At 34.0% G+C, this 12,740-nt stretch overlaps 1 protein-coding gene and 1 long non-coding RNA gene across 3 annotated transcripts; one reads left to right on the top strand and one right to left on the bottom strand.

Moving 5' to 3' along the window:
- Positions 1 to 180: 180 nt before the first annotated feature.
- Positions 181 to 11,578, top strand: LOC134255262 (neurogenic locus notch homolog protein 2-like). The gene is made up of 8 exons (XM_062737777.1): positions 181 to 234; positions 698 to 843; positions 2,065 to 2,188; positions 2,287 to 2,468; positions 8,333 to 8,451; positions 8,884 to 10,875; positions 11,016 to 11,172; positions 11,332 to 11,578. The coding sequence occupies exons 1-8, from the start codon at positions 181 to 183 to the stop codon at positions 11,420 to 11,422; spliced, it is 2,865 nt and encodes a 954-aa protein (XP_062593761.1). The 3' UTR covers positions 11,423 to 11,578.
- Positions 3,877 to 6,371, bottom strand: LOC134255233 (uncharacterized). Of its 2 annotated transcripts, XR_009989477.1 has the most exons (4): positions 6,296 to 6,371; positions 5,145 to 5,272; positions 4,442 to 4,512; positions 3,883 to 3,992 (listed from the first exon to the last, which is right to left on the bottom strand). It is a non-coding gene; the product is annotated as an uncharacterized LOC134255233 (long non-coding RNA). The 2 variants fall into 2 exon arrangements; XR_009989476.1 differs by lacking the exon at positions 6,296 to 6,371 and having other exon boundaries at positions 3,877 to 3,992; positions 5,145 to 5,341.
- Positions 11,579 to 12,740: the final 1,162 nt, after the last annotated feature.

Raw genomic sequence — 12,740 nt, 5'->3', positions numbered from 1 at the left:
GATTTTATATATCAATATTTCCACCTAAAAGTTAAATATTGCGCCGTTGATGTTAAAGTTACATTGAAGCTTATTTTATCTCATTTACCATATCATCCATTAAGAAGTTTGTATGTTTGCTTAAGACGTTTTATCTCGGTTTGATCACTGTACTTGCTGTTGACCAAGTACTTCTTAATGATGGCTGAGTCAATGTATACAATTCTATTACTTTTATGTATTTTTGCAACTCAGGTAAGATAGCACTTTTCATTGAAAATTAAAATTTTGAAATGTCATTAACATGATCAAAGAGGTGTACTTAAGCATTGCAAGTGCAACGCTCAGAGACATAAATTATTGCACTGATAGTTGACATATTTCTTAACCACTAATTCTAAATTGCCGTTTAATGAAAGAATTATATCATTTAGCGGTTGAGAATGTCAACTATTTATGCATGAATTTATGCGATTAAGCGTTGCATTGCAACGCTTACGTATTGATATTTTATATCATTAATTAAGCAGCTTTATCATCAGCGGTTGCTATGAGTCGTCTAAATCTGTTTCAATGATAGCAATTCCCTCCCTTTACAAGGATAAATTTTATTAAATGCAATTCAACTAAATTCAAGGAATAACTCCATTTTTATATTTATTGTATAATTGGTGATATAAGTTGAGTTATTTCATAACTACTCCAGTATATGTCTTAGATTGTACAGGGCAGGATAACCTTCTATGTACACGTACACGAAGTGCAGATCCCTGGGAATAAACTCCAGGACGGGTCCTGTTGCCAGGATGTGACTGGCAGTAACTGTACTAAGCTGTGTAAACCTGTACTCACTGTATGTCTCAGGTAAGGAAAAGAGTTATAGAGTCCTCAGTACCCCCTTGCTTGTCGTAAAAGGCTTCCTTCGGATGAGACCGTATAAACCGAGGCCCCGTGTCACAGCAGGTGTGATACGATAAAGATTCCTCCCTGCTCAAAGGCCGTAAGTGCCGAGCATAGGCCTAAATTTGCAGCCCTTCACCGGCAATGGTGACGTCTCCATATCAGTGAAATATTCTGGAGAGGGACGTTAAACAGTATATAAACAGTATACAATCAATCAATCAATTATTTACACTACTCTTTATTTACTTTTCTTTCTTTATTATTTTGCAAAAAAAAAAAAACTATATTGACAGCTGCTTTTTCAATAAAAATGGAACTCATTAATTCAATTACCTTGTCATTGGTCATTTGCAAAATTATTTTGTTAAAAACAATTTTGATTGTACACACAAGTACTCTGAAGTTGACATCAAAAAGGTGCTTGAGTTTCTGATAAACAATATGCCGTTTTTGGAGACAGGTTCTGGTAACTTTCCTTACTTATGCAGCAATATACCTTCATCACCTGCATACGGAGTTTATATAATGTGAAATCACTGATTTTCGTGGGGTTTATTTTATTTGCGTTGTTTTTTCGTGGTATAAATAGACCCACGAATTCATGTCCATCACGAAATGTAAAATATTACATTCATAACTACTAAGCAATTCTTCATCCACAAATTTAAATCCCCACAAACCAAGAGTTTTTCCTCAAACCACGAAAATATATGATTTTACAGTATCTCAGTTAATGTTATACGCAACAGCATGCTCTACGTATGAACAGTATCTAGAACGATGTAAATTATTGACAAACATTTAGTTGATGAAACAAGAATTTCAGCAGTCTCGTTTAAAGTCATAATTTCGTAATTTCATTAGTCGAAACAATGACCGTCTCAGCAAATACAATTTATCATTGAGTCAAATGCTGACTGACGTTTTTCAAACTATTTGTTAGTCCATTATACATAAACTGAATTGACGACAGATTTTTCCGTTATTTCCCAATTATGACAAGAAGCACACGGCATGTGTGACCGGCCGGCAGGGGATGCTTACTCCCCCATGGCACCTGAACCCACCTCTGATGTTTTGGCGTTTCCTCTGCTCTTATTTTGTATGTTTTATTGATTTTTGAATACTTTTCTTTATCTACATTTGCTTCATTTAAATATTTTTAAATTTTTTTGACTATAGAAATGACAGAGAAACATGTAAGGCGTCCTTTACCACGACGCTGGACATGAACCGAGATGACGTCGTCTATGGTTCCAAACTAGGCAATGCAACAAATCCGTTGTTATTCTCAGTAGACGATTGGGTAATTTCAATTTTTAATCTATCTTTTGGTAACATTCATTTTGGTATGGCATGCAAATTAAATTTTAGAGCTACATGAGACTTTCCTTTTGTATGTAGATAAAATACACAGACCAGCTGATATTTGAGGTCAGAGACATGCAGAACTCCTCATCTCCGCTCATCTTCCACACCGAGGTGAACGCCAACAGTCTCTTATTGGGACGGGACATTTTCACCCCATATTACAAATGGGAAACCTTAGTAGCGGCTCCTTATTTACATAACAATAATACCTTCAGGTATCAATTTCTTTGTCTTCGTCACCATTTGTAAGGCATTAATCTGTGACTGCATCCCATGCACCTTATCAATTTTACATGACCTTTAAGTATCTTTTTTTTCTTCATCGTCAGTTGCTAGCAATGATTAAGGACTGCTTTAATGTTCAAAATCTTAATATTGTGTTGAAGCATATTTTCCTACTATTTTCATCGTATATTTGCCAAAACTTTTCAGTACAATACCTAACACATACTGTAATTTACTTTCCATTCGCGAGAACTGAATTATCGTGTAATAAAACGAAGCAGTCTGTTTTCGAAAATAAAGATCTCGCGTATAATTGTATTATTAAAGATTATGTAGAAAAATAACCTGCAGAATTCGAGAAAAACTATGCAATATTGACATCTCGCGAAAATTAGGTGTCACAAATCTTTGGTTACCTTCATACACAGGAAAAATGTCCACATGTGTTGAACATATGTTAAACATGTGTTTAACATATATTTTTTACACGTGTAAAACACATAAAAGGAGCACACATGTATAGGGTGTTTATTTTTACACATGTTAAACATATGTTTCACATGTGTTTAACATGTGTAAAAATAAACACATTGTATATTTATACATATGAAACATGTGTTAAACATATGTTTTATATATGTTATACTTTATATGTGAATTATACGTGTATAATATTACTGTTGTACTTATTATCATTTTTATACTTTTTTCATGTCTGTCCACATATGTGAATCATATGAAAAGGGCAGCATATGTAAATCATATGTAGTTACATGTGTTCTCTTTCAATATTTATCACAAGGAAAAACACATTCTTGTACACATTTAAAAATCAGATATTTCTGCTTTAGATGAAAATCCATTACATTCCAATGATTGGGTTAAATATTTGAAAATTAATATCTTAAAATGCTTACACAACTTTTTTGATAAATTATTTTCATCAAGAGAAATAACTTATTTTTCAGTGTACTTTCTAAACAGGAAAGTATACAAACAAGTCAGTAGCATTTGTCGATACATATATTTTACATATTCTAAGTTGAGTACAATTATAAGATTTCCACAAAATGATTAAATAGTTAAACATGCATACATGTACAAATGAATAACATAATTAGTCCATGTACTTTTTTATAATTTATATGATTTGACATGAAAGTGTCCAAAGCAAAATTGAAATATCAAATATAACATTTGTCATGTATTATCTATTGTAAATTTATGAAAAATCAAGTTATTTGATATTACAGCATACAAATAAGAATGGGAATTAAATCTTTACAGGTCAAATGCAGACAAGATTGTGTACATCCTCCCAATTTCATAATTATTTCATATATTTTCTTGTTCTTTTTCTTTCTGTATCTTTCAGTTTTCTTCAGTTTCAGTTTTCTTCTCCCTCTGATCTTCCATGAGCTTGACCATTTTGAACTCTCTTTGAACTGTACCCAAAATGCAAATCCACCATTTCTCCCTTTCCTGAACAATTTCTTTGAGGCACAGAATGGTCTCTACAAAAATTTCAAAAGTAAAAATAAAACAATTCTTAAATTACAAAATCAATTCTACAAGTAATATTAAAGTTCAGCAAACAAATGTATGCCCAATTCACCCAAAGAGATATGATAAGAGCTAAAACTAATGTTATATATGCTATACTAGGTGTTTCAGTTTTGTGGAATCCTATGATGTAATTTGCAAGACAATTACACTGTTGGAAGGTATTCTTCATAATAAAGTCATAAAAAGCATTTTTTTTTTTTGATTTTGACAATTAAATTTGGAATGTTCAAACAATATTACTAATTCATATTGGCAAAAATTAAGAAGATTCTGACACAAATATCTTATTTTTGGACAAAAAATACTACAGAGAAGTAGACAGGCAGAAAAACAGACAGTGTGATTCAAACGTTGTTGGGAAGAATATAACAAAGTTTATTTAACAGTGTGTAGTTACCTTAATTAAGCTTTTAAGCAAGTCTTGGATCTTGGGATTTATTCTTATGAGACGCTGACTGTATATTGAACCTGTAAAACAAATATTCACGCAGTAGATATCTTCTAAGCAACACTAAAACTTAATTAAACTACAAAACTACAACTACAAAAAAGAGAGAGTACATGTTTGTAGGTTCTTAATAGTCTTAATTAATATCTTACATTTTACCAGAAACTATGTTCTCTAGTGTTGGAAAAAAATAATAAATGTCAGGTAATGAATACCGGTACATAATAGATGTAAATATCCAATGGATTAATTAGCTAGCTGATGTACTTTCAACAATCAACACATATGCACATGTACTTGTACCTTGAAAGTTGGATGTCACTGTTATTATTAATTTTTAACTGAAATTCAAAAATTCAATAACCCCCCTCCCCCCTGAAGTCATTTACAGTACATGTACCAGTTTCAAAGCCAGCAAATTCTATTCATACTTTCCATATTTTAAAAGTGCACTGGACTAAAACTGTTTTATAATATAGAATAAAATTATTGTAGTATTGAGTTGACTTCATTATTTATGAAGTCGTGCAAACAACAAATGTAGAATTATAAAGGAACAAAAAGAAATTACAATGTATCAAGAAATATTTTGTCAAGAAGGAGTCATTACAGATGTTAACCTTGATTTTTTATTGCAAGTATTTATTTTTACCTTTAATATTGTGAAGATGCAATCTTCTGTCAAATCTGTTATCAGCTTTAGGATCAATCGCCAGTCTTATCAGCTTTGGGCTTTTTAGACGCAACAATGTGACACTGAACTCAAGTTACTGCATGCATCTATAGGCCATAAAAACAAACACTTGTTATTAAGTTGATGAAAGAATCGACTTGACAGCCATCTCAACATATACAAGATACAAGATTTTATTAATCCAATTTGGGCCCCCGGAGGAGCAAAAAGATTTACAAATAGAAGGAGGAGGATCCAAATGATAGAACAAGCATGATGATGATATTACATATAGAGAGCAATTGTTAAAAAAAAAAACCAAAAAAAGTATATAAGAGATATACTGAATATACATACATGTATCGTATTCTAAGTTACATACAAATATATATAATTTATACATATATATATATATATAGTTAAAGGCAAGAAACTCTATATAATAATTTTTTTTTATGCTTATCACAATATCTTCAATTAAGGTAAATTACTAAGGAATCCAGCAAGTGATCAAGGATGTCTGGGTCTTCATTAGTGAGCCAATAAAATTGATTATCATAAGATAGAGACTGAAAATTTTTACATTTAAGTTTACAAATATTTATGAGTTCAAGTCTTTGTACATTAAGTGAGGACATACAAGGAGAAAATGAATTTCATTGAATCTCGTTGTGATGACAAAGTGAACAAATTCGTTCCTCTCTAGGTATTTTTTGATAACGTCCAATTTCAATTTTAAGCCTGTGAGCCGAAATTCTTAACTTTGTTAAAACTGATCTATGTTGATTGTTTGTAAGAATATCTAGATAAGATTCAAAACAAAATTTAGTCTTTATGCTGGTAAATGTAGACAATTTGCCATCTTTATGTAAATTCCTGTCTTTTTCCCATGTTAATTTATAGAAATTCAGTAATATTCTTTTCAAATTGATTTTAAATTGTGGGGTTGACATACCTAGGAAATCACTAAACACATACATAAACACCAACTGACAGTCACAATGGTTTCAAGGTTTCTACTTTCACTTTCATATCAGTACGTAACAAAAGGAAAACCAATAATGCCTTTAAAAATAGCCTAACATGTAATGTTTGTTCATTCAGAAACAAATTTATCCAAAATTACTTACCTGTATACAAATTATAAAAAAATAGTAATGCCTTTAGCCTAACATGTAACCGCTTACATTCACGGGCACTGGAAGTTAATATAAATATATAGTATGTGTATGTATAAGAAAGAAGGGTCTTTTTTATACATACACATACATTAACTTCCAGTGCCCGTGCTTACATTCAGTCAGAAACATTTTTCACCAAATTTACTTACAGATCACTATCGTTAGGTTTACGAAATGCATGACAAGTCACAATAATAAGAGTATTACATGTATATAGAAAGTTCACATACGCACCTGTAACTATAATGAAATGATATTTAAACAATATGAATTAAAAGTCTTTTAAAAAATGTTTTGAGATCACTTACCTTTCCAATACACCCAGCACGTCTGCTGCAGCAGTGACGTCAAAAATGACGTACATTTTCATCCGATAAAAGACAAAACCGGACTGGAGACAAATACGGAATAATTTCAATTTTACTCAAGAAGTAAGCCAAAAGATTTAAAATGAAAAGAAAATGAATTCATTCTTTATCAATTTTGTCTGATTAATGCATTATTACAGAAAAAAAATTGTGAAAGTTTTTTTTAGAAGGGAAAGGGGGGGGGGGGATAAACAAAGTAAAACTTTACATTCTCATGAGTAAAATTTTACTAACATTTACAAATTCTTTTGAATTAATGTACACACACATATGAGATAAAACTTAACATGTGTATATGAATACACATATATTTTATATAAATTAAACATGTATAATTCATCTGTATTTTCGCACACATATATTACATATATATAATACGTGTTATACATGTGTGGTGAAAAACATGTGTTTAACATATATATTATCTCACAAGTGTATAACATGTGTATATTATATATGTTTTACATATAAATGAAACACATATTTTACATGTGTTTATTTACACACATGTATTACATGTATAAAACATATGTTGAACACATGTGAAACCAAACATATGTTAAACACATGTGGACATTTTTCCTGTGTAATTTATCCTAACTAAGTCAGTGCCCAATGTCAACTCTTTGTCGAGAGACTCCCGGCAAATTTATTATTTTAGGGCATGTTTCTCTCATTGAAAAGCACAGAACACGTCATTGCTTATGTTTCCGTAATAATTTGATATTTTTCTACGGAAAAGATATTTGTTTTACAAAATAATGCAATCTGTCGTTAGGGCTCCTGAAGTTTTTCATGCAATTGTCAGGCCATTATTTTTTATATTAAATTGACATTCCCTTTACTCGATCATGACAAAGATCACGCGGCGGATGTTTACTTCTTCATGGCATGTGATCCCATCCCTAATGTTTTAGAGGTTTATTTTTGTTCTGCTCACGATTTGCATTGTTTTGGTAGAGTTTTAGCATTAATCGATTCTTGTTTGTTTTGTTCTCATAAATTAACTTACATTTTTCTAAGATTTCCTTACTTATGCAGCAATATACCTTCATCACCTGCATACGGAGTATACATGTATATATCTCAGTTGATTCGATGCGCAAGAGCATGCTCTAAGTATGAACAATTTCTAAAACGAGGTAAATTATTGACAAGCAAGTTGATGAAACAAGAATATCAGCAGTCTCATTTAAAGTCATCATTTCGTAAGTTCCATGGTCGATACAATGACCTTTTCAGCAAATACAATTTATCATTGAGTCAATTGCTGACTGACGTTTTTCATACCAATTGTTAGTCCATTATTTATACACTGAATTGACGACGGATTTTTTCCCGTTATTTCCTGATCGTGACAAGGAGCACACGGCGGGTGTGACCGGTCGGCAGGAGATGCTCACTCCTCCATGACACCTGATCCCACCTTTGATGTTTTGGAGGTCCGTGTTTGCTCTGCTTCTATTTTGTATTGTTATATGAACTTTGAGATTGAATACTGTTCGTTATCTCCATATCCTTCATTACAGTCATCTCAATGTCTTTTTTTCGTATAACCTCGTAAACCAAAACATATGTATCTTATTATAAGTTCTTTCGGGTTATTAATCTCTTTCAGGATAAGAGTGACGTACAAAGCGTTTTGTTCAGAGGGCTACTATGGATCAGGGTGTAGGTATTATTGTCCAGGTAACCCACAAAAGTGTGTCATCTATAGACAGACATACTGTAAAACAGGTAGGGCTTTACAATTATAATTATATTTTATTTATTATGCTACTATTTGTGAGAAAAAAAAACATCTTTTAAAATTGATATGAAGACTACATGCAGTAAGAACAAAAAGATAATATGTGAGAATAAAGGAGATGGTGATAATATTACACGAATTTGTGAAATCTAGATCCTGAACAAAAGACGAACATATACTAAACAAATTGAAGATGCAAAAGAGAACAATGTATGCAATATGGATAGTTTGAAAAAATGCTTTACATGCTTTAAAACTTGCATCTATTAAACAATTCAAATTAACTAAAAAACCCATAAAATCTAATTTGAACATATAAAAATGCAGCAGAGATATTTAGAAACTTCGGTGCAAAAAGCCATGCATTTTCTCCAGTTATGAAAATAAAACGAATTTAAATAAAATTTTATTCTTTTTAGGGTGGCATGGCACAAACTGTGATGAGGACTTCAATGAATGCGATACAGCAGATTTTTGTAGGCATGGCAACTGTACAAATACTATTGGTGGCTTCCATTGTTCCTGTCCCATTTCCTCTTCCGGTCTGAGATGCCGTTACGACGGGGATGAATGCATAATGGAACTCTGTAACGGTGGAGAGTGTGTCAATCAAGTGAGAGGTTACGAGTGTCTCTGTAAAAATGGAACCATGGGTAAAAACTGTGAGAATCTCACAGATACTCAATGCTCAAATAGCACATGTAATAATCATGGATCTTGCAGCGAACAAGACGGGAGAGCTGTGTGTTCTTGTATCCCTGGATATACCGGAGCTGACTGCTCCTTCAAAGACTTCTGTTACAACAACCTCTGTCAACACGAGTCTACTTGTGTAAACGGAAAAAGAAATTATACCTGTCACTGTCCAAAAGGCCTCATGGGTCCATATTGTAAATCTGTGGATCACTGCGCCAGTAATCCTTGTCTTAATTCAGGAATCTGTACAAACACACTGACAAAGTATCAATGTGAGTGTGTGGATTATTTTTTCGGGACAACTTGCAGCGAATACAATTACTGTGGCGGAAATTGTAGTGGAAATGGTATATGTCACGTGGTTGGGAATGGCCATAACTGTACGTGTAACCCTGGATTTCGAGGTAAGAACTGTGAATACCGGGACTACTGCGTCAACATCTCCTGTTCTAACCACGGTGATTGCTACAGTGCGAGTAATGGCTTTATTTGTTATTGTAATAGAGGGTTCGGAGGCAAAACGTGTAATCTGACAAAATATTGTAAATATAATTCCTGTTCCAGGCCATTTATTTGTAACGACTATAACAACAATAGCTATACCTGTGAGTGCCCAGTTGGCCTATATGGAAGTTCGTGTCAGTACGTTGACCGCTGCCACAAGAACCCATGTGGAACAAACGGAAAGTGTTTGTCTCAGAATGACACGTATCAGTGTACATGCAATTCTGGTTGGACTGGCTTCAACTGTTCAGAGGCTGACTTTTGCAGCCCCAACCCATGTCAAGATAATGGAAACTGCTCCTCTTCATCAAATAATTTTACTTGTTCATGTGAGACTGGGTGGGTAGGCAGAGATTGTAGTCTCCCAGACCCTTGCCAGAACCACACTTGTATAAATGGAGAAAAATGTTCGGTAGAAATTGAGCAAAAGGTTCAAGTCCATACAGGTTCCGATCCTTTCTCGTTAATAACACCATCCACAGCCATTATAGAAGTTGCAACTGCTAAATGTCATTGTCCTGGTTTGAACTGTTCAAGAAGAGATTATTGTGCCTCGTTCCCTTGTATGAACAACGGAACTTGCACAAATGCAAATACAACGTTCCTTTGTACTTGTTCAAAAAGCTGGTATGGGAAAAGTTGCAGCTTTTATGATTTCTGCAGCTCGTCGCCATGCTCAAATGGCGGTGTTTGTCGTCTTAACTCTCAACATAATGACTTCTCATGTGAATGTACGACTGGTTGGGTCGGCAAAACATGCCAAAGTCGCGATGCTTGCCTAGCAACCCCATGTGTTAACAATGGTATATGCGCCAACGTCAACAACTCGTACTTTTGCACCTGTCCTTCAGAATGGACTGGTAAAAATTGCCAATACTACAATTACTGCACCCAACATCCATGTGGGGACAATTCAACCTGTGTTAGCCATGCTAATTCGTACTCCTGTAAATGTGAACCTGGGTTCATGGGTCAGCATTGTGACATCATTGACCGGTGCCATTCCCATCCCTGTCTCCACAACGGCACGTGCATTTTGGAGCCGTACGGCTATCGCTGTCACTGTCTAGGAGGGTACACCGGGGATCAGTGTGAACGAGATTTAGATGAGTGTACGTTTGATCTTTGCCCTGCTAAATCAACATGTTACAATAAAGATGGTGGATACGAGTGTGTTTGGAATAGAAGTCGGCGGCGAAGAATTCCAGAAGGTATGAAATTTTTTCTGGAGTTTGTTTTTTTTTCTCGCACATTCTGAATTGTTTGATGCAGTAAGATGTGTTCTGGATCATATTGAAAATAATCAATTTCTGAATGTTACTGCAACAATAAAGCCTATATTTGTTTTTAGATTTGGGGAATAAATATACGGTTAATCTTTCTGTCAACATTTCCACATTTGATCTTAAGAAAGTCATCGCAGATTTCCATTCAACATTTTCGGAAGAATTTTGCTCACCATCTCAATATACAGTCTTCAAACCAATAAAAATAGTAGTCCTTTCGAGGTAAGATCGAGATACTGCTTTCGTTAATAAGGAATACATGACTTTGGAGTTCGTAACTATGTGTAATGATATACCTTTCAACAATACGACATTGGTTTAGAATCCAAAATTATTGTTTTTGTGCACATTAATTAATGTAGAGTTTGTATTCTTTTTCAGTAACAACCAGCCAATCATATTCCAATATTATGCTTCATGTCAGGGCATTATAAAACATAGTGGGATCCATGAGTTAGAGGAAAAACCGTGAACATTTAGTTTCCTATCATAATGTGTACCAAGGAGAAATCAAACTATATTAAACTATGAACTGGCTTCATTTATTTTGTAGGTCAAGGATACTAGTATATGCTCTCTGTTCCAAAACTTTCATTCCGGAGCGATATCTCAAGCTTTTGCAGTGGAATCTTATGCTTTAACTTCCAAAGGCCTAAAGTGGACCCCTGATTTCTCAAAATAAAAGGTCAAAGGTCTGCCTGCATGCCTTGCTTTAAGTGTCCATCCCCCTTTCTAGCCCCCCCCCCCCTCCTCCCTCCTCGAACCGCTCAAGCTCTTCCTTTTTTCTGAAGCTGGGGACACGGATTCCTCTGGTGACGTCCAAACATGAATGATAAATTCTCGAATGGGACGTAAAACAATATTCAATCAATCTATTCCAAATAAGCAACCTTAAATTCAAAATGATTGTTTTCTATGCCCCCGTAAACGAAGTTTCGGGGTTATGTAGTTTTTGTTGTGTCTGTCTAGCTGTCTGTCTGTTTCTCTGTCTGTTTGTCCTCAAAAACTTGAACCTTGCCATTCACTTTTGATTTGATGGAGCTGTGCCTTTCATATTTCACATATGTATTCCTTGTGACACGACCTTTCTTTGGGTACCACCAAATTTTACCTTTTGACCTTGATCTTGGAGTTTGACCCACTTTTACACAAAAATTCCAAACTTTTACTTTGGCCATATCTTTTAAACAGTAAATACTTATATACTTCATATATGTATTTTTTGTGGCAAGACCTTTCATTGAGTACCAACAACTTTGACCTTTTGACCTTGACCGTGGAGATTTCCGTACTTATGAAAAAACTTTAACCTTGGCCATAACTTTTGAATGGTAAGGGCTACGGCTTTCATACTTCACAAATGTAATCCTTGTGAAAAGACACCTCATTAGATACCAAAAACTTTGACCCTTTGACCTTGACCATGGAGTTTGACCTACTTTTTAAAAACTTTAACTTTGGCCATAACTTTTGAATGGTAAGGGCCAGCACTTTCAGACTTCCCATATGTAATCTTTGAGGCAAGGCCTTTCTTTAGAAACCAACAACCTTGACCCTTTGACTTTGAACCCAGAGTTAATCCTACCTTTAATAATGTTAAACTTGGTCAAAGCCTTTGAACAGGTGGTTCTAGGGTTTTATATTTCACATTTGTATTTCTTGTGAAAAGGCCTTACTTTAGGTACCAACATATTTGAGAAGTGCATTTGAGAAAGATTAACCTTTGCTATGTTGCCATATGAGGCAGCAGAGTTTTACAAACACATCTTGTTTTTCATTCTCTAATTACT

Source organism: Saccostrea cucullata, unplaced genomic scaffold (assembly GCF_032062105.1).
Source record: "Saccostrea cucullata isolate Sc308-1 unplaced genomic scaffold, CSIRO_AGI_Scuc_v1 ctg127, whole genome shotgun sequence".
Lineage (NCBI taxonomy): Eukaryota > Metazoa > Mollusca > Bivalvia > Ostreida > Ostreidae > Saccostrea > Saccostrea cuccullata.
The sequence above is the reverse complement of the archived record's forward strand: the minus strand, read 5'-3'. Positions and strand labels throughout refer to the sequence as shown.

Bases quoted from the DNA above. Each gene is read 5' to 3' on its own strand.
- LOC134255262 (XM_062737777.1), top strand. From the start codon at position 181: ATGGCTGAGTCAATGTATACAATTCTATTACTTTTATGTATTTTTGCA. The intron at 235-697 runs GTAAGATAGCAC...TATATGTCTTAG, and splicing joins TATGTATTTTTGCAACTCAG to ATTGTACAGGGCAGGATAAC. The intron at 2,189-2,286 runs GTAATTTCAATT...TTTTGTATGTAG, and splicing joins TATTCTCAGTAGACGATTGG to ATAAAATACACAGACCAGCT.